Genomic DNA, 19,211 nt, shown 5'->3' with positions numbered 1-19,211 from the left:
GTTGGGTAAACTTGGCAATGCCCAACATGTTCGTTCATGAAATTCCCGAGAAAGGCTTTCCTTCTCTTTCCAACTGATGAGAAAACAGAAGTCCTCAAGCAAGGGTAACTAGGAAATTCCGCCTACACATTCCTCCAATTTCACAGCAGCGTGGCTTCTGCTTGCTATAATCATTCAAGTGTCTGCCGATTTACTTATGGATGGTGTACTACTGTGTAGCTTTCAAGAGAAAATCCGCTAATATCGCCTGCAGCATTGGAAGCGAGCTATACCAACGCCTCGGCAAAACATTTGAAGATACGCTGGACATATGTCAGACAAGTATCTCTACATCCCAGCTGACATTTCAAACATAAGTAGAGCTTGGGTTACTTCTTATCTTGTTCATGTATACAATGAATGTACGCAGAATTGTGTTCATCGAGCCCATTCCTTCTCGCAGGGAGCTTTATCCTACAGCTTGCCGAGCTATTTATTTCCTAGCGCTTTCAGAATAGCCGACAACATTTTGAAGCCATTATCAATAAAGGGGACCATGGGCCCACGACATATTTTAATATCATGGAAGTGTTCACTTTGCCAAGCATGGTTCTTCAAATGCCACAAATGCCATTTCCTGTCTTCTATGTATCGTAAAATTTATCTGTGAGACGTTTGAGGATTTCTGCGAGAGACGGACAAATCAAAAGGATCGATTGTACGTATCACGCCAAACGAGCTTCACATACGAGATTCGTCCTTTTACAATGAGATATAGGCTGGTGATTCTCATAAGAGAGACAAATCTTCGTCTTTTGTTCGCTTCTTCGGTGTACCGGATTCAATAGTTTCAAAGGTTGATCACAACCATCATCAGCTTCGCCGTAAGATATTGAGCAAGTACTACTTTAAATGATCAGTTTCAAATATGCAGCCGCTTATTCAGGGGAGAATGACGACTCAATGCAGCATTTTGGAAAGGCCCAAGAGGAACAAAGTGTCATCAATCTCTCTATAGCCTTTTCAGCATTAAGTGGGGACATCATCTCAAATTATGCATACAGTAAAGGTCACTGTTCTTTGAAAGATATAGGACACTGAACGAGATTAAAATGCGACACAGCCGTTTGCATCGTTCTGTCACTTTTTCAGATTCATTCCTTTCAACATGCCAAGGAGTAGGTGCATTCCTTCAAACGTGATGCAGAAGATCTTTCTACCAGCACCCAGGGTGATCAAAGTACAGGAGATGCTAGGACTACAGGCATGTGATGCCACAGTCAAATCATGTTCCTAATCTACCCGAGCTCGAGACTCTGCCACTACTAGTATGACTATAGGATTCTGCCTCCCTTTCTTCTTTTTTTATTATATTGCTTCGACAAATAGTTTACTTGCTGATTCCACGAAGCGGGCAGTAATACAAGAAGGCCTTCGGCTCTCCTTTGGCGTACCCACTCATTTTCCACGAGTCGCCCCTTTCGAAGCATTGAACTACAAAGGACACATTATACCTCCTGGTGTAGGTGTAGTACAGTGCCCCATATAGTGACCATAACTAATACTTTGCCAGACACCAGTGAGTCAGTCAGTATACTTTGTCCATATGGATACTCAGCATTTTCCGGATCCGCACACATTCAACCCAGAAAGACGGCTGGGTATGGCCGAAGAAAGAAAATCCCTTGAGTCGGTGCTTGTACCATTTTCCAGAGGAAACCGCCAATGCCTAGGTATAAAGTACGTGTACTCACCCCATCTTTTCTTCCATAGTCCTGATTTGCGCAAATTTATGGAGATACTAACCATGCTACCTATATATTAGTCTTGCCTGCGCGAAACTCTTTCTTACACTCGCCACCTTGGTGCGCCGATTTGATCTGAGCCTGGTCGATACTACACTCGATTATGTCGAGCCATATAGGGATCACTTCATCATAGTCCCAAAAATGGTCATAGAGGCATAACAGCTATAATCCTGCAGGAGTACACATGGAACATGTCATGGAAGCTTAAACTGTTTGTGTTTGAGCACTGAATTGTCTTTTTCCCCCTTTAACTTTCACTAATTTACCAATTTTCTAGACTGAGTTATTTCAGGTCAAACTTGTACGGCATGCCTAAGATCAATGTAGTAGCGCATTAGTATGAATTAGAAGTGGGATGAGTTACTTTCCAGCTTTTACTCCTTTTTTTTTCTGGACAGAATACGAGCTGTGGGATGTAGTAGACCGGTGAATGAGGATATATTTCCCGTATAGCGCTCATCTATTATCTCCCATTCAGAGCTTCCCAGTTCACACCAACCTCGTGCTGGATAGCCTTTGTCTGCTTGCCCGTCCTTGATGTCCATGTCTGTGTCGTTCCATCCGGAACCAATTCTTCGACCTCCAATGAAACCAATGCATCCAGCACCCAATCCTGACAGTCCTTTCCCCCATTGCTTGGTGGCCTCTCATTAAACAATATTGAAATTGCCTTAGCACGCTGCAAATCATCCAGCATTGTTATCTTGGCCAGTCCCCATGCGTTTTGATCATCTATGACATGCCCGGAACGATTTTCAAATGCAAACAGGTTGGTATTTTCATCGATGACTCTAACATGTAGGAGGTCTCCGACTCGACTTGGTGGTTTATGGATAACCAACCCCCAATGAGCACGCTCGGAGGTCCCCGGGCCGGATATTGACACGGAAAGTTGATAGGCCATGTCGATAGGAGGTTAAATACAACTTGACTCACTACAATATTCTTGTACAGTGCGGCAATATCTCTACCTCTACATTAGTCATGTCAATATTAGTAGTCGCACCTGTCAGTGGAGAGCCCATCACCAACCTTTTGTACGGTTCGTGTTCATACAGGCTTTGTATGAGATGAAGATGGCTGCGGAAGAACGGTCTGGATAGCTTCGAAACAAAGGATAGTCCATCAACACTCAGCGCCTAAAGCCTTGCTCACTATTAGAATATCTAAATAGCGTATGAACAATTGGTATGTTATTTATAAGCCTTCGCTGGACGGCGTTCGCGGTGGAATGAAACTTGAAAAGCAAAACGCTGGAAAAGATATATATGTATATATATATTTGTGTGTGTGTGAGGCGCTACACCGAATAGATGGGTATGGGTAGGCTATAGCTGATGGCTTTGATTAAGGGCAAAGAAAGTGAAAATTTTGGCCTTGGTTCCCCTACCATACATTTCTCTGGCATACGAAAGATCTGTCACAATACCAGATAGAACTATGGGATAAGTAGACTTGAGTGCATCCTAGTACAAGAACATGGTAAGATCCCGACGCATTATTTACATTACGTAAATATGCAGGTGATAGATTAGATCCACGCTAGTACGTTTCCATCCGCAAACGTCACAAGAGCTGAAGCAATAGCGCAACAGCAACCATCTGCCTGAACAGTCTTCCCTGTTAGATTTCTACCTTTTTCTTAATCCTGGGATAGTAACAAAATTTCGATACCTTGACTAAACAGCACAACTCCCGAACTAGTGGACTCGCTTCGCCAGAATGGCTACTTGGGTTTACCCGCCACTACCTCCGCAGCAGCTGGAACGGGAAGCTGATAGTGCATTGGTATACTTCTCCCCAGATGCCTACGAGTTTCATTTGGCTTTTCAAGGGTTAAAGCATCGCGTGTATAGTATACCTCTGTTGTTGACTTTTAGCTCCGACACAGGCTAGGGAATTAGAATGGTTACTGCGTTCTCTGCAAGACTCACTCGCCTCCCTAAGGGAAGGCCTGCATGAATGCGCTGCGCTTCTTGCCCCTAAAGAGCCAGGCTCAACATTGGTTATCTCCTCTGTACGATCAGAGATCGTGAAAGGCTTCGTAACAAGGGTCGGAACGAAAATCGTGAAAGGCGTATGTTGTTCGCGCTTGCATTCTCCTATTTCTCGGACGAACCGATTAGACTGATCAGGTATCGTCGTGCGCTAGGATATTCAACTACGCCTTGGTTCCCTTGCTCCTGCGCGTGGCTCCCCAACGACTCGCTTATGCTTGTCGAACTCGCCCGGTGCTCCAGAGCTTGTGCTACATCAGTTGGTTTCGGTGAGGAACTTGGTCAACCAGAGTCTCGATGTGGTGGATGTCAGCACTTGGACTGGCGACCCGCTCAATGCAAGTTTCATATATGGACAGCTGCGCTTATTATATGAAACTCTGTCTGAGGCTCGCCAGATGTTGAAGGGCGAGAGTGATCAAGTCAGGGGCAAGTGGTGGGAGACAAGTGCGCTTGAGGATGTATGTTCGGCGCCTCGTTCTTTTGTCCCCTTTATTGGTGACTAACATAACTGCGAAGATGTTTGATCCACCGTTGCCGCTAAACCTTTCGTTCCATCTATCCATCGCCGACTCTGCTCTCGTCTTGTATCTAAGGACGCTCGAGTCTAGCACACCCACACATACTCCAACAGCTTTTGCCACCGACATTTCTTTGACTGGGTTCAATTTGCGCGACCGTTTGTTTGGAACTCGACACCGTGGGCATGATGAAGTTGGAGATGTTTTCACATGGAAGGGAGACGAGGTCAAAGTAAGGGAAAAGATTCGCGTGGAGAGTCAGGACCCGAGCCTGATGGCAGTCATGGCGAAGTTGACTGCTTTGCAACACGAAGTGATGAAATGGATTTCTGCATTGAAAGTGCTTATGGGCAACGAAGATACCGATAGCGAGGAATAGACTTGGAAAGGCTCTAAATTGTACATACTGTTTTATATCATTCAAATACATTTACATATCATTATATACTTCTGCATAATCTCATGTCCTTTAAGATAATGCACATACTATGAGAATTACATAATTGGACTACCTCCTTCCACCCGCCAATAGGAAAAGTGGAATTTCTGATGGCCGCATTTCTTGGCAAAGATTTTCCTAACAGAGCTCTCACGAGTGGCGTTTTTCCTCCATCCCCAGACTCAGGTCGCTGATTATCGCTTCCAAGGTGGTAAGAAGGGTTTGATGATGCTATCAAGATCCCCAGCATCAAGGGCGAGCCGGTCTTGCTCCCACGGCCTTCTGCGCACCATTGCATCGAAGTCGTCGCAAATCAGTTCGCAACAGCTCCGCGGCGGAGCTACCAGTTTCATAGCGCAGCGGTACAGATGTACAAACGCGCGATACGAGTTTCCCCTTAATTCACCGGTCGGATTTCCTCGAAAGACTGCTACTGGATACATAATCGGCGGTCTGAAAAATGGACGGCGATATGCGTCTACGGTGCCCCCGGCAGATGGCAATGTCAATGCGGATCGGAAGGACGCCATCTACGATGTGATTGATAAAATTGAACAAAATGAGATGGAAATGGCTGAGCTTATGGATGAGCTGAGCCTGTTGGACGATTACTGGGAAGCTCTCAACCTTGATGGTCCAGAGCTTGATCATGCATTCAGCGAGACGATCGGCCATCGGGACCAGGAGACTTTAGAAGCGCGCGTTCAGGAGGCGAGACAGGTGTTCGGGGACACTCTGCCCGATGGATTGCTGAATGACACTGAGTTGCGGTTATACACTCAGTTGTATGGCGAGCCGATCATTCGCCAGGAGGAGTTAGAGCTTGAAGCAACGGAAGATGAGAAGGATGCAGATGTTCTATACCGTGAAGATGGTCAGGGAGGATGGGAAGCTGTCGATTTCGAGCAGGCTGAGTCAGAGGATGAACCACCTGTGGTCTATGATATGGAGGCTGGCCCGGTCGAGGATGAATCTATCGCCATGCAACGGACAAGGGAAGTGGCGGAACAGCTCGGTGGAGAAATCATGCTGGAGCAGTTTGAAGAAGAAGCAAACCCCGACGACACACCTCGACTGCATCCTTTGACTGTGGAAGGGAAGTTCTCTACCGATCCCAGTACTGTTTTCTTGCCCAAGGATACAGTAACTGGACCTATTTCCATCATCTTGTCCGACTACTCCAATAAGCATATTGCGGATGTTGCCCATCGTACCTTTGGCGGTACGCGCCTTCCTTATTCTACTACCACTCCTCCACCGCGCGCACAGATGCCCCAGCTCCCTATTCCGCTAGACGCTTCCCAGCGACACATGACAGAAATGGAGGCGAATGCATACATTGCGGCTCTGTTCCCTGGAATGTATACATCTATACTGAGCACCTTGGTCGAGGTCCGAAAGCGCTTGGGCACGGAGTGGCTACGTGGGCTCATCTCGAAAGAAGATGGGCCGCATATCCTTGATGCCAGTGCTGGTGGTGCCGGTGTCCTTGCTTGGCGAGATGTCATTCGTGCAGAATGGGAGTCTATGGTCCCAGACCATCCCAGGGCAAGTCCTTATCCTTTAGGTAGATCGACTGTCGTCACTGGTTCGGATGCCCTTCGAATGCGTGCTAGTTTATTGTTGGAGAACACTTCGTTTCTACCACGCTTGCCTGACTATGTTCACATCCGCGAAAAACCTACTCTAGATGATGAGAGAGCTCCTCCAAAGCGAAAGCAGTACGATATTATCGTGGCTCCCCATAGTTTGCTCGGCATAGAGGAGGAGTTCTTACGCAAAGAGCACGTGGAGAACCTGTGGAATCTTCTCAACCCTGATGGCGGTGTTCTAATCCTTCTCGAGAAGGGACACCAGAAAGGATTCGAAGCAATTGCCGGGGCCCGTGAGATGATCCTTAAGCGTTTCGTATCAAGCCCTGGCTCTACAACATATACCAACTTCACCGAGTCACCAATTGAGGATTCACATATTGAGAAGGAACCCGGAATGATTGTTGCGCCCTGCACTAACCATGAGAAATGCCCCATGTTCAACACTCCAGGCCATTCCAAGGGACGCAAAGATTATTGTCATTTCCAGCAGAGATATATCAGACCGTCATTCCTCCAACGTATCTTGGGAGCCAAGGATCGGAACCACGAAGATGTGAAGTTCAGTTATATCGCTGTACAACGTGGCGTCGACTTGCGTGAGACGCAGGGTATTGTACAAGGCTCGGAAGCTACCGAAGCGGCCTTTGCTGGCTACGAAGATTTACACGACCCAGCTGTAGAAGAGATGGAAGCACCAGACGAAGCTACTAGTTCCCAGACCGAGGCAAGCGAACAAGCGAAGCCCGAGAACTTCCACACGTTGTCTCTTCCTCGTATTGTGTATCCTCCAATGAAACGCCGCGGACATGTCATCTTCGATTTTTGTACGCCTGCTGGAAAGATTGAGCGCTGGACGGTGCCCCGCTCCTATAGCCGCCGGGCATACAAAGATGCTCGCAAGTCAAATTGGGGAGATCTGTGGGCTCTTGGTGCGAAGACCCGCATCCCAAGAAGCTTGAGACTCGGTGATAAGCACGGCGAAGGCAAGAAAGAACGTTTGGCTAGGCGGGCAGCCCTTAGGGCCGATTTAGCCGAGGAAGGTGAACTTGAGCAGCAGTCCGAGGGTTCTGACTGGCCTGAGGTGCTTATACAGCAGAGAAAGAAGGGCCAAACGATCCCAAGCTGGAAGAAGCATGCGGACAAGAAGAAGGTGAGGCAGGCTTCGAAGAAGCATGCCGCTGCGAAAGTAGCGCAGGATGACTTCTTAGTTTGAAAGCTTCGTTTGCATAGTTCATCGGCTGGCGGGAAACACAAGGCATAGGGCTACGGCGTATAAATGGTTCATATCTCGGTACAGGCACCTGGGCTTCAAAGTTTTGAAGGATGTATAATAAATGTATTATAAATAACGGATATATGTAATTAGACCACAACTGTATGGCTTATTGAGCTCTTCACTCAATTTCAATGTGACCAATATTCCTCTCATATACAGCATTCGCAGCTCCTTATATAATCCATGGACTGTGTCGAAGACAATTGCAATTGGCTGTTTCACGGGAAGACGCAAATGGTCTGAAGGTGCCTGCTAAATCCTAGCATGAGGGATCAAGCAATTGGTGGCGGATGACGGTAGATCGAAAGACTTTACTTTCGCATCACCAATCTTCGGCTTTATGCATTAGTAGCGCATATGTCGAACACTATGCACCGTGGGCACTAAGGCGAATAGTAGACGTATGTTAAAGGTAAGTCTCAACGCTGCTCGGCGATGACAGCGACCTACTTCCATTGAAGCCGAGTCGTCGAGCTCGGGTAGTTTCACCGATTATAATGGCAGGTGTCTTGAATAACAGGGATGGCGTAGTTGCAACCATTTTGCGCTGTTGCTATAGTTTTCACCCCGTGAGTGCAGACTTATTGGGCGGCCATACTCTTTCTCAACTGACGTTCGCGCTGTTTACTCTGCAACTCCAATCTCTCGACAGCATACTTCAGCCGTTCCTTCTTCTGTACCAATCGCCTGAACTCCGCCGCTTTAGCAGCATTAGCCTTTTGTCGATCCCCATAGGCATTCTGGCTACGGCTTGAGGTTTGGCGGCTCTCGCTGGAGTACATTCTGCCTTCCTGCAGCTCAGCTTTTGCTCGGAGAGCTTGTTCGCGACGAGAGAGCTTTTCAACGTGGTTTGACGCTAATGATAGCAAGTGTCCGATGCTGGGAGTAATTTCATCAAGTAATGATTGCTGTGCTTCGCGGAGCGTAGGCTCGGGAAGAAGTTCAAAGTGCTGTTATTGGATTTTTATCAATACATTTACCGGGTTCCGGAAGGTACGTTGCCGGCACTTACTCGGGTTGTTTGCAGGACCTTGCACAGTCGAGGAAAGTCACTAACACCAGATTCAAGAGTGGAGATAGATGAGTCGAGAAGTTGTAGAGAGGATTGGAGAGACGTGACTGAAGCATTTAGTGATGCCGCCATGGTGATACGAGGGCGAAATAATGCGGAAGCGTTTTTAAATGAATATACTTAGAAAGTATGAAGTTGGAGTTTCATGACAACTGCTGCATTTGTTTACAGGCGGAGGGGCTAACGGAGCGATAAAAGCGGCGATGAGACCGTGCGGCTATGGTAAAAGCGGCCGGAAGTCGGACCTCCGGGCAAAACTCGTTGTTCCCGCTCCTCCTCGTTGCACCGTATTCCGCCTACATCAACTCACCTCTCACCTTTATCCTCCTAGGACATTCCCGTGCAATATATAACTTGTCACCATGTCTCTCCTCGGAAAGAAGTTCCCCACCCCCATTGGTAAGACACCGCGCCGGTCGGAGATTCTTGTTGGATTAAACCAGGTCGAAAGCTGACTGACCTACCTCGTTATAGCCAAGCCTCTGGGCCCCTTCTTCGCTGCCGGTATGCATCGCCATTATTGAAATCCCTCTACGAATACGTCTATTCTATTTGATCTCGACTATGGGATACGTGTTTGGACAAGTGCACAGGGTACTGGATCTCGGATACTGACGGGAGTCTTTCTAGGCGCTGTCATCCTCTACGGCATCAACTCCCTCGGCAACGCCCTCGCCAACAGTGAGTCGCCCCGTTCTTCGAATTCAGGGGACTTTATGCTTCTATAGGAGCTAGATTTTCCCTTCGATGCGAGCAACTCCCGCAATTTCTCAATTATAGCTAACATTGGTTCCCTTCTGCAGCCGGAGAGTTCAAGAACGACCCCCGCAACCCCAACCTCAAGAACAGCAAGCACTAAATTAATCTCTGTTAATCTGAGAATGTCAATTTGACGGGTGAAAGAAGAATACGGAGGGTGGCTGATTATCCGGATTGCTGCTTCGCCCAAATTTCGGTTTGCGGACAGTTATTCTGTACAGGCATATAGACCGTCATGAGATTTTGACGAATTGACAAGTTGTACCACTACTGCTACGGTCGTCTTTCCAGTACATGCTTCATCTGTTTCCTTTGCCTTGAACGATATTCATTCGCGTAATTCGGCTGCGAAGTCATCGCAGTAGCTGACAGTTATCACACGCCCATACTAGCTTTATATAAACTGTCTTTCGCTGCTAAATGCTTCTCAGTACTGCTGGCTTGGTAGCTTCATAAAGTCGCTTGGAGCATGGTGGCTACATTTCATGATCTAGAGCTCAAGTCTGGTGATGCATGATCCAGTCGCAGTGTGGATAATCTGTTCCATTCCTACAGAGCTTCTTTTCTTTAGGATCACTCGATCCACCGGCTTATATCAAATTAAGTTGCATCACAGTGACCTACTCAAGGAAGGCTGATCATGCAGTTGCATGAGAATCATGAGTGGTGATAGCACGGTGGTGTGCATTTTGCCGTAATATTTAGGAAGCCCCGGTAAATTTGATGTAAGCCATATAGACTACTATCACCACATCAACTCATGTAAATGATAATCACTTGCACTAGAGTCATGCAGAGCTAGAGCTAGAGCTCCTTATCAAACAGGCCGGACGGATGGGGATTGATAGCCGTTACATGGGTAGTTGAGATATATCGCCTCGGCCTTTCATCTCATCGTTACTATAGTAAGAAGGGTTTACTTAGTCTATTCACCAGCTAACTTTATGCCGGCTTGATAAAATCAATAAGTATAAAGCTATTCAACTCTGTGGAAATCATTCATATAGAGAAAGAAAAGGCATGCAGGCCCCCCGGTTAGCTTGAATAACTGCCTCAGCACGGTGAGGTATCTCCATTATCAGAAGCAGAAGCTGCCATTTAGGAATCCTATGCTACGCCTCTAAAACTACAGATCTTAAGCGAGCACCTGAGCTAATAAGATCTATAGAACCGTGCCTTTCCTAATTATGATCGCTCATCCAATTCCACACAGTTTCAATAAGTAAGAGGTCAGGTGAAAAGGTAGAACAGTATAATATATAGATTCCCTGCGCTTCTAGAGCTTTAATAGTAGATCCATATGACTCCCCATAGCAGTTCAAGAGACATCAATACAAACATTCCACAATCTAGTACAGGGTATGCGGTAGACTTAGAACTATTGGACATCTCACCGGAGGGACCAAGTCTGCCAATAAAAGTGGCCTTGCCCTAGGTGTCTCGGCGAGGAGCAACAAGATGTTGTCAGCGACAGGCTGGCTGTCCATGAATGGGATTAGTGACGGATATGAAAGTCCGAGTCGCCTTGACCACTCGGCCACACTGACACCCATTATTTGTAAAAGCGAGTTTCTAGACGTTTTGCGTAGATAACTGTCTTCACAGTACTCCGTAAAGTTGGCCGCACAGGTTGTCGGCCTCTAAACGATTCATGGCAAATTCCGGATTTTGATCCCATTAGTGAGTCAGTAACCTGAATAGTTTTGTAGTGTGATATACAATTGATGCACTATAATTTCCAATCGTAAGTCAGTGTGGCCGAGTGGTTAAGGCGATTGACTCGAATTCTCATATATTCGTCATCAATTCCATTCGTGGGCACAGGTTCGAATCCTGTCGCTGACGTCCTATCTTCATTTTTTGCCTCTTCCTACAGTAAGAAGTGTAAATCGCGGGCCCGGGAAGGATCCTGATTCCTGGTCGTTGCTTTACTTTTTGGCCATGTTCGAGGGTGTCTTTTCCAATGAGTAATCGATAGTTTGACTTGAATCCAGCAATCATATGTATTTTCTTCACAATTAATCCACAGCGAATATGAATTTGCCCCTACGATTGTATGTGTGTGTAGGTATACGCATGTAGCGGGCGCTTTAGATATCACCATCTCAGTAAGAAGGCTCCGTGCGGCTGATGGGTTAATTTCATATTCGAATCATAATCACTTTATACTGTAATATCTCGCGAGATAAAGGCCCAGAAGATGAGAGATTACTCTCGGGTAGCCGATTCGATTTCCTTATAAACCTCGAAAACGTGAGAATCTTATCAAGGGTACGGGAGTATGTACTACCTTCTCATGGAAGGCTTAACTTTCCCGAGAAGTTAACAACGGAGTACTCTCATTAAGCGAAGGCGGTGAGTAACTAACCAATCGGCGGCCTTTTACTACCCAGTATGGTAGATTGAAGACTAATCTGAATGAGGAAAGCGTATCTTCCCGTGACCCCAGAACTCCGATCACAACCGCCATCAAAAGATATCGAGTGCCGACATCCAGACAATCGCAGTTCACCAGCTACAGGAAAATACACCATGTCGCTTTTCAGATCCAAGCGCTTGGACCTCAGCGGGTTTATCAACGCCCGTGTCATTCGTGACCACACCAAACGGAAGGTCTTCGAGCAGCACGAGCCTGAACGGTATGCTAAGTCGGCTTTTTTTGGACCTTTGTCGCATTCCCTTTTGACAAGGATTTGTGGGACCTATATCTAATCAATTGGTTTTATCTTATAGCCAAGCTCTCCGTTACATCATCCGCAACACCTCCCTTCCACAGCGTACCCGTGCCCAGGCTCAGTTGCAGCTTTCCCAGATGCACGCCTACACCCGGCCCACTCAGATCAAGAACCGCTGTGTGGCGGGTGGTATTGCTCGAAGTGTGATTCGCGACTTCAGAATTGCTAGAGTAAGCAACTTCCTCCAAACTCGTTTAATGGAGTGGCAGGCATTGACTGACATCGTGTTTAGTACCAATTCCGTCAACAGGCACTGGCTGGTGAACTACCCGGTGTGAAGAAAGCCAGTTGGTAGTGTGTCCATATACTGCGGATTGTTTTTATTATGTTCATGGCTACTGGGTCAGCCGATTTGCACGAGGGCGTTTAATTCCATACTTTTTTTTTTCTTCGAGAAAGATGTACAATATATCAACTGCCGGGTTTCAATAGACGATATGTGTTGGATTTTCTCCGCTGATTATGACGGCTTTTTCGTTCATATCAAGCGTTCGCTACCGTCTGCTAGGTTTTCCGTACATTGGAACTGGTCGAATCTATCCGTTCTCCAGTAGATCAGCCATCTTGTTTTATCATTCATAAACAAGTGCGATATAAGGCTGGGCACGGACAAACCCAACACCGTCAGGTAACCTACTTTTATTCTAGTATTATAATCATTAGCGAATACACTCGTTCCCCCCCTTTTTTTCTCCCTTCATGTCATAGTCCCGTGGACAAAGATTCATCTTACAGGTGAATATTTGTCTCTTGAGTGTATACCTTCACATTAGCAGTACAAATGCTTTGACTCGACCGCCTTAGCTAAGATCTCGTTTCGATCTGTTCTTGAATGACATCCTTTACTCAATATATCATCACAAATCCACTGCCATGTATTTGAAGTCTAAGGCTTGACTAGCCGTCTTCGTTCTGTCCATCGGTCACCATAATTTTGACTGCGGTGTTCATATTGCAGCTCAAAGATGCTCTTGATAGAGATATCTTAAACCTAAAGAGTATAAGCGACGGTCTAACAAGCCTACAAAGAAGCTATATATCATGAGTGTGTAGTACAAGCCCTGTGATCAGGCGTTCATGCCTAACAATGGATATCCGTTTGCATGAATTTATTCAATCTGTAGTCTGATTCACTGTGTTTCATGCGTTTGCAATACAACAACGACTAATCAACTCTAGCACTTTTACTCTCAGTGAAACAGCCTCTCCTCTCATTCTTCCCCTTTCATCATAGCACTGATCCTGCGCCCTCTTATCTTTTCTTACAATAAAAAGAACAAGAAGCCAGCAAGATGTTTGTCTACCGTCGTGAAGACCTCCCACCCGAGCACGAGTTTCCTGCGGACCTTGAGAAATTAGGGTATGGACTCGAGGCTTCCTTCACAGTCATGACCAAATACTAAACGGAGGATAACAACTAGATACTTCATCAATGAGAAAGACCAGATCAGAAAGATCGCGGATCCTACGCAGGAGTTTCAGTACAAGATCAACAAAAATGCCCGCGTCAATGACATGCAGAGAGAGGCGATGAGTGGTGCGTCCGAATGAGATGACATGCCTATTTCTCCCAAAATATTTTGCAATCTGAGGTGTCTAACATTGGTAAACATTATAGAATGCATCCGCAAAACCGTGGCTTCTCGCCTACGGGAGCTCAACCTTACAATCCTGCGTCTTCCTCTCATTTCTAAAGTGAATGAGGCTCATGTTCCGATCCTGGTGTCATCTAACCTATCCACGGCATCTCATATCATTGTTGTCTTCGGAGAGCCAGTACAGGATCTGGGAATCTGGGCGTATCGAAGCATAGGTGTGGATGGCATCAACGCAGGCTCTGCTGTCTCGTTTGTCAAAGCCGTCCTTCAGTCCGAAACTAATAAAGAGGGAACCAACACTGAGTCCGCCCCCAAGCGCGGCGACACTGCTCTGGTGCTTGCGAACACAGGCCAATTAATTTGGCATTGCGGTGCTCGTCGCCCGATGACCCTGCCGACCTGGCTCGCTTATCCTCGCCCCTCGGCCGTCGATCCTCCCCTGATGATGACCCATAGAAACAAGATCCCTGACAACGGCTGCTGGGAAGATCACATCTCTTGTGTCTTTAATGAAATCCTAGCTGACCGCGGACGCTTGGTGCGCCATGATGCTAAAATCAGCATCGTCGGAATCGCTGAAGGGGGCCAGGGCGCAATTCGCCACTTATCTCTAAACTGTAAGTGCTATTGTATCGTGATCAGAGTGAAACTCCGTCTGAACTACGGCTAACATATGAATCAATTCAAAAAGGGGAGGGTTGGCGTGGATATATATCTGCTGTTGTTCTTACCAACCCTCTCCACTCCACCGACGTTGAACTGGCTGTCAATGATGAGATGTCGGGCTCGTTCCTTGCCTTCATTTCTTCCCGCTGTCGTGCCTATGTTATCTCTGACGCACCAAAGGGTTGTTTGGTCCCGGGCTCCCGTCGGTATGGCTGTAACTGTTACTCATCTGGGGAGATGCAGCATGTGGAGTGTATCATGCCGCGCGCTTGGAAGGATATGCTTGAGTGGCTGAATCGAGCACATGCGGATCCGACCATGTATGAGGCTCAGTTGAAGCTGAAGGAGATGAATGATAGTGATTTGGAGACTCTGAACACGGATGGAAGCAATGAATAAGACTCGTCTGGTCTCTGGCCGTTTTAGGAGCTGGCTTGCCTTTCTGGTTCTAGGCATTTATGCAAGGTTAATGGCTGGTGGGTGATGGGATGGCTAATATGATGAGACTCGAGCTTCAGAAGACGATTAGTAGTCAAGCACTAGGTAGTTATTAAGTAGTTGTTACCCCGGAAAGCAGAGAATGACGTTCAGTTCAAAGGATGCAAAGGATATGCGGTGTCAACATGGGGCTTCTACCTGGTAGCTAACTCTATGCATTGTTGCATTGACAAGGGTCTGATTTAACGTCGATGATTCGTTCCCCAAAGGCCATCTATTAATCCCCTCCCATCACACAAAATACTAATGATTATCATGTTCCCTCGAATCTAGACTCTAACCATTCAACTAACACCCCACCTCACATATACAATCACCGTTAACAACATCAACATCAACAACCATGAGTTGATTTTACCACGATCCTATTTTTTATTCCGGAGGGTAGAGAGGGGGATGCGATGGGGGTTCTGGCGAGGATGATGAATGGCAAATCTTGATTGTGGGCTGCAGTATGATATTGTGTCATGGTCTAGGGAGACAGGAAATTGAGATAGTGTACATGACAGGGTAAACAGGGCTATGTAGGGCTTCTTGCACGTCAGAGGTTACCTGGCGTAACCCAGAGAGGAAAGTCACGGGTGATCGTGACCGGGTGGTTGTATTTCTCTCCCTTGTTTAGCAGATGGAAGAGAGACGTTCAACATATCGCTTCTTGCTGATGATGCTCGTTTTTATGCTCCCCCTCCAATTATCATTGTGTTGTCTACCACATAGAGAGTTGACAAGATGACGCCAGAACAAAGCCTATATAGAAGTCTAAAAAAATGGCTACTACAAGCGAAGCGAAACCGAAACTGATTGGAGAATGTCATGAACGAAGGGTTTATCGGCGATAGGAATTCATTTCTGGACCAGTTAGGTATCGACATCTCTGGGGCTGAATCGGGCATTGATGTCAGATCGAAGGACTAGATTTTAGGTCCTTGGTTCTGTTTTTGCTTCTTTTTCTTGGTGGCACTATAGTCAATCCCTGTCTGGGAGTATACGATCAGAACTTCGATTCGTCCGAAAAGTGGATACTCGAAAGTCAATTGACAGGTCTATTTGCACAACTACACGCCGTCGCGGATCATCTTCGCATCATGCACATCATTCGGATGCTGGTGCTGGGAGGTTCTACACAGTGTATTACTATTTACCTGGAAGCGGCGTTGACACTTGGGTGGCTTGGGTCCGACCACAGGTACGGACTTTCCTCGGTTGGGTGCCCTGAAGCAAAAGAAGGCTTAGCCGGGTGGCGTTCTGTGGCTCGGAAGTATTACAATTCGAATTTACAGGTAAGTCCCCAGTAATTTATGAGTTTTCCCCTGATTTGTGGTCCAGGATCTACCTGGGATCTACCTTAACACAGTCGTGATGAGGAAGTTGGAACGAATACTGGAATACGAACAATAAGAGAGAGACGGTGTGTCCAACGGGGGCCTCCGACCCAACAAAGGGAATGTTTAGCCGAATGGTCGAGTGCTTGGAAACACTCACGCGCATGCGGAGTGCCTGCATTACGATTTTTCGCACTGCGTTGTACATCTCCGAGGACACTGTCCAACTACATGAAACCATCGAGTAAAGGAAATTCCTGAAGGGGAAATGGGGACCAATTTTGATCGAGTAAAGACAGGTACTAAAAGCAATTGCAGGGAGCGAGCCGATGGCGGATGCCGGAGGCGCCCGATGCAAAACCACGGTTGAGGGGGAGCAGTCAGACTGGCGAGGACCCAGGCCAGACAGGATTTTACGAGGTCACCAAGAACACTTCCGAATACCCGAATCAGTAATAGTGAGGGTATCGAGGGTCACATGGATTCTTCTAACTTCCCTTTGTTCACAAATCTCCCTACGATGAGGGAGAACAAGTCGGCTGATAGGTTTATCATGGCTGGGGTGAGAGACCTTTTTGAATACACCGACAGTCAGAAAGCCTTATCGGTATTTCAATCGAGTAAGACGAATCTCTGATACTGTTCCGGTGGCACCGGTGGATCCGCTTGTTTGTAAAGTGGATCCCCTTTTTATACTTTTTTTTCTTCTTCCCTTTCCGATTACTCGATTAGTATTGTTATCGGTCGAGGACAAGACGTGGCCAAAGTTCGGGGACTGAGAAAAAAAGGGCACTAAGAGTTCCCACAGACGAGGGGGATGATGGGAAATAGTTATATAAAACCCTTATCGATACCCCGGATTGCGCTATCGTGCCTGCCCTCCCATATCGCATTTCTTCATTCGTGAGAGTTTTAGTCCTTATCAGTCTGTCTTCAGGACTTCCCAATAAGGATCCCTTGCCTCCCAAACCTGTCTGAAACTGCCTTCTTATCAGTTCATTGAACTCGTCCTTATCTTTTCGTCCACTCACTGTCATCACCCTCTTTGGGCCCCTCCTTGACCTCTTCCTCTCTCCCATTTCCTCCTCTTTCTTTCTTCCTTCTTCTCTCTATCCCCTTATCTCTCTTCTGTCTTCCTATCGATAACCCTCCTTGACCATGGAAACGCAACAAATCCCCTCTATCGCGGTGGTGACGTCGTCTCGAGCCGTCATCTCGGGTCGTCTAACGTCAGCCACAATCGTTATCTCTCGCACCTCTGGAAAGATCACTGCGGTCTTTGACTCCGTCATTCCTGCCTCTGACTTCCCTGAAGGGACTCCCTATACCGACTATTCGCCTTATGTCTTGCTTCCCGGCTTGGTTGATGCCCATGTTCACCTGAACGAGCCCGGCCGCACCGAATGGGAGGGCTTCTATACAGGCACCCAGGCTGCTGCCTTTGGTGGTGTCACCACCGTCATTGACATGCCTCTGAACGCTATCCCGCCCACCACCACCGTGGCAGGTTTCAGGGAGAAGCTGAATGCTGCCCAAGGCAAGTGTTGGGTCGATGTCGGCTTCTATGGCGGCATCATCCCCGGCAACGCTGGCGAACTGAAGGCCCTCGTTAACCAAGGTGTCCGCGGCTTCAAGGGGTTTCTCATTGACAGTGGGGTGAGTATATCAGTGCCCCCTCAGTAAGTTTCCGTGCTTACCGTTTTAGGTTGACGAATTCCCCGCCGTCTCCTCGGAAGACATCCGTAAGGCCATGGCGGAACTTGCCGATGAGCCCACCACCCTCATGTTCCATGCGGAAATGGTGCCCCCCAACACATCCTCCCAGGCAGACCAACCCCAGATCCCCGAAGGCCCCGCGGAAGCATACTCCACTTTCCTGGCATCTCGTCCCTCCGCATATGAGACCTGTGCTGTAGAAGAGATCCTGTCATTGGCCCACCTGGCTCCCAAGCTTGCTTTGCATATTGTCCACCTATCGGCCATGGAGGCTATTCCACTCCTGAAGAAAGCCCGTGCAGACGGAATTTCTATCACTGCAGAGACTTGTTTCCATTATCTATCCCTGGCCGCCGAGGAGATCCGGGACGGTGATACCCGCCACAAGTGCTGCCCACCGATTCGCTCACAGCTTAACCAGGATGCCCTCTGGGCCGAATTGGAACGCCACGCCGAGGATGGTGTCATCAAGACCGTCGTGTCGGACCACTCCCCGTGCACCCCGGATCTGAAGCTCCTTCCTTCCCATATCCCGGGTAGCTGCACCTCCAAGGGCGATGCCGCCATCGAAAAGAACCAAGGCAGCTTCTCCTCCGCCTGGGGCGGTATCTCTTCTGTCGGTCTGGGTCTTCCAATCCTGTGGACGGAGCTCAGCCGCCGGAAGGGTCTCACCTCTGCTCCGGAGGATACCAACACCAAGCGGGCCCTCCAAGACATTGTACGCCTGTGCTGTGCCAACACCGCGGCACAGGTTGGACTTGAGCGCCAGAAAGGTGATCTCGTCCCCGGGTTTGACGCCGACATCTGTGTCTTCGACGACTCTGCCGAATGGGTCGTGGAGCCTAGCACCATGCTCTTCCGGAACAAGTGCTCGCCGTACCAGGGTCGCACCCTGCGCGGCATGGTCCGTGAGACGTGGCTGCGCGGCGAGAAGGTCTTCAGCCGAGACGGCGGCTTCAGCAGGAAGACTCCAACCGGCACATTGCTGTTAGAGAAACGTGTTTGATTCTTTTCATTTGTGCTCCCGTACTTCGATCGAGCTGTTGACCAATGCACAGCTACCCACACATTTCAGACGACAACCACAAACACAAAACATACCTGATGACCATAGATATCCACGCTACTGATGATCACTAATGACCTGACAGCAGCACAGCATATATCAGCGCCATAGATTGAGCGATGATGTAGCATTTCTGTTAAGCATTGTTTTCCTTGTTTTATTAT

General features: G+C 47.6%; 9 protein-coding genes and 1 non-coding gene across 10 annotated transcripts; 8 read left to right on the top strand and 2 right to left on the bottom strand.

The window, feature by feature from the left end:
* Positions 1–950: 950 nt before the first annotated feature.
* F9C07_1853888 (cytochrome P450) lies at positions 951–2,098 on the top strand. Its single transcript, XM_071508449.1, has 4 exons — positions 951–1,307; positions 1,391–1,501; positions 1,553–1,719; positions 1,805–2,098. Exons 1-4 carry the CDS (start codon positions 1,251–1,253, stop codon positions 1,944–1,946), a joined length of 477 nt encoding a protein of 158 aa, XP_071366973.1. The 5' UTR covers positions 951–1,250; the 3' UTR covers positions 1,947–2,098.
* A 152-nt stretch (positions 2,099–2,250) lies between these two features.
* Positions 2,251–2,691, bottom strand: F9C07_5664 (uncharacterized protein; the record flags this gene model as incomplete). The annotated part of the gene is made up of 1 exon (XM_041287177.1): positions 2,251–2,691. One exon carries the CDS (start codon positions 2,689–2,691, stop codon positions 2,251–2,253), a length of 441 nt encoding a protein of 146 aa, XP_041150229.1.
* Positions 2,692–3,331: 640 nt separating this feature from the next.
* F9C07_2280836 (RAVE subunit 2/Rogdi) lies at positions 3,332–4,752 on the top strand. The gene is made up of 4 exons (XM_041294646.2): positions 3,332–3,575; positions 3,679–3,864; positions 3,940–4,245; positions 4,304–4,752. The coding sequence occupies exons 1-4, from the start codon at positions 3,510–3,512 to the stop codon at positions 4,682–4,684; spliced, it is 939 nt and encodes a 312-aa protein (XP_041150228.1). The 5' UTR covers positions 3,332–3,509; the 3' UTR covers positions 4,685–4,752.
* A 142-nt stretch (positions 4,753–4,894) lies between these two features.
* Positions 4,895–7,687, top strand: F9C07_2280835 (ribosome small subunit component). Its single transcript, XM_041287182.2, has one exon. It carries the CDS (start codon positions 4,970–4,972, stop codon positions 7,550–7,552), a length of 2,583 nt encoding a protein of 860 aa, XP_041150227.2. The 5' UTR covers positions 4,895–4,969; the 3' UTR covers positions 7,553–7,687.
* Positions 7,688–8,196: 509 nt separating this feature from the next.
* On the bottom strand, positions 8,197–8,759 carry F9C07_5661 (putative mitotic spindle biogenesis protein Spc19; the record flags this gene model as incomplete). Its single annotated transcript, XM_041294633.1, has 2 exons — positions 8,197–8,565; positions 8,628–8,759. 2 exons carry the CDS (start codon positions 8,757–8,759, stop codon positions 8,197–8,199), a joined length of 501 nt encoding a protein of 166 aa, XP_041150226.1.
* Positions 8,760–8,992: 233 nt separating this feature from the next.
* On the top strand, positions 8,993–9,849 carry F9C07_5660 (putative mitochondrial F1F0 ATP synthase subunit Atp18). The gene is made up of 4 exons (XM_071511377.1): positions 8,993–9,086; positions 9,162–9,191; positions 9,318–9,368; positions 9,491–9,849. The coding sequence occupies exons 1-4, from the start codon at positions 9,050–9,052 to the stop codon at positions 9,544–9,546; spliced, it is 174 nt and encodes a 57-aa protein (XP_071366972.1). The 5' UTR covers positions 8,993–9,049; the 3' UTR covers positions 9,547–9,849.
* Positions 9,850–11,194: 1,345 nt separating this feature from the next.
* F9C07_t86 lies at positions 11,195–11,291 on the top strand. Its single transcript has one exon. It is a non-coding gene; the product is annotated as a tRNA-Ser (tRNA).
* A 687-nt stretch (positions 11,292–11,978) lies between these two features.
* F9C07_5659 (mitochondrial 37S ribosomal protein uS14m) lies at positions 11,979–12,476 on the top strand (the record flags this gene model as incomplete). The annotated part of the gene is made up of 3 exons (XM_041294645.1): positions 11,979–12,085; positions 12,180–12,351; positions 12,414–12,476. 3 exons carry the CDS (start codon positions 11,979–11,981, stop codon positions 12,474–12,476), a joined length of 342 nt encoding a protein of 113 aa, XP_041150225.1.
* A 997-nt stretch (positions 12,477–13,473) lies between these two features.
* On the top strand, positions 13,474–14,844 carry F9C07_5658 (Arb2 domain-containing protein; the record flags this gene model as incomplete). The annotated part of the gene is made up of 4 exons (XM_041294644.1): positions 13,474–13,541; positions 13,603–13,718; positions 13,800–14,396; positions 14,471–14,844. 4 exons carry the CDS (start codon positions 13,474–13,476, stop codon positions 14,842–14,844), a joined length of 1,155 nt encoding a protein of 384 aa, XP_041150224.1.
* Positions 14,845–17,423: 2,579 nt separating this feature from the next.
* Positions 17,424–18,987, top strand: F9C07_5657 (uncharacterized protein; the record flags this gene model as incomplete). Its single annotated transcript, XM_041294643.1, has 2 exons — positions 17,424–17,921; positions 17,971–18,987. The coding sequence occupies 2 exons, from the start codon at positions 17,424–17,426 to the stop codon at positions 18,985–18,987; spliced, it is 1,515 nt and encodes a 504-aa protein (XP_041150223.1).
* Between the last annotated feature and the right edge of the window lie 224 nt (positions 18,988–19,211).

Source organism: Aspergillus flavus, chromosome 7, assembly GCF_009017415.1.
Source record: "Aspergillus flavus chromosome 7, complete sequence".
NCBI classification, from domain to species: domain Eukaryota; kingdom Fungi; phylum Ascomycota; class Eurotiomycetes; order Eurotiales; family Aspergillaceae; genus Aspergillus; species Aspergillus flavus.
The sequence above is the reverse complement of the archived record's forward strand: the minus strand, read 5'-3'. Positions and strand labels throughout refer to the sequence as shown.

Coding starts and splice junctions, on each gene's coding strand:
- F9C07_2280835 (XM_041287182.2), top strand. CDS start 4,970: ATGATGCTATCAAGATCCCCAGCATCAAGGGCGAGCCGGTCTTGCTCC.
- F9C07_1853888 (XM_071508449.1), top strand. CDS start 1,251: ATGCCACAGTCAAATCATGTTCCTAATCTACCCGAGCTCGAGACTCTG. Junction 1,308..1,390: donor TCGAGACTCTGCCACTACTA/GTATGACTATAG, acceptor GATTCCACGAAG/CGGGCAGTAATACAAGAAGG. Junction 1,720..1,804: donor CGCCAATGCCTAGGTATAAA/GTACGTGTACTC, acceptor CCTATATATTAG/TCTTGCCTGCGCGAAACTCT.
- F9C07_2280836 (XM_041294646.2), top strand. CDS start 3,510: ATGGCTACTTGGGTTTACCCGCCACTACCTCCGCAGCAGCTGGAACGG. Junction 3,576..3,678: donor GGGAAGCTGATAGTGCATTG/GTATACTTCTCC, acceptor GCTCCGACACAG/GCTAGGGAATTAGAATGGTT. Junction 3,865..3,939: donor GAACGAAAATCGTGAAAGGC/GTATGTTGTTCG, acceptor GTCGTGCGCTAG/GATATTCAACTACGCCTTGG.
- F9C07_5660 (XM_071511377.1), top strand. CDS start 9,050: ATGTCTCTCCTCGGAAAGAAGTTCCCCACCCCCATTG. Junction 9,192..9,317: donor GGGCCCCTTCTTCGCTGCCG/GTATGCATCGCC, acceptor GAGTCTTTCTAG/GCGCTGTCATCCTCTACGGC. Junction 9,369..9,490: donor CGGCAACGCCCTCGCCAACA/GTGAGTCGCCCC, acceptor TCCCTTCTGCAG/CCGGAGAGTTCAAGAACGAC.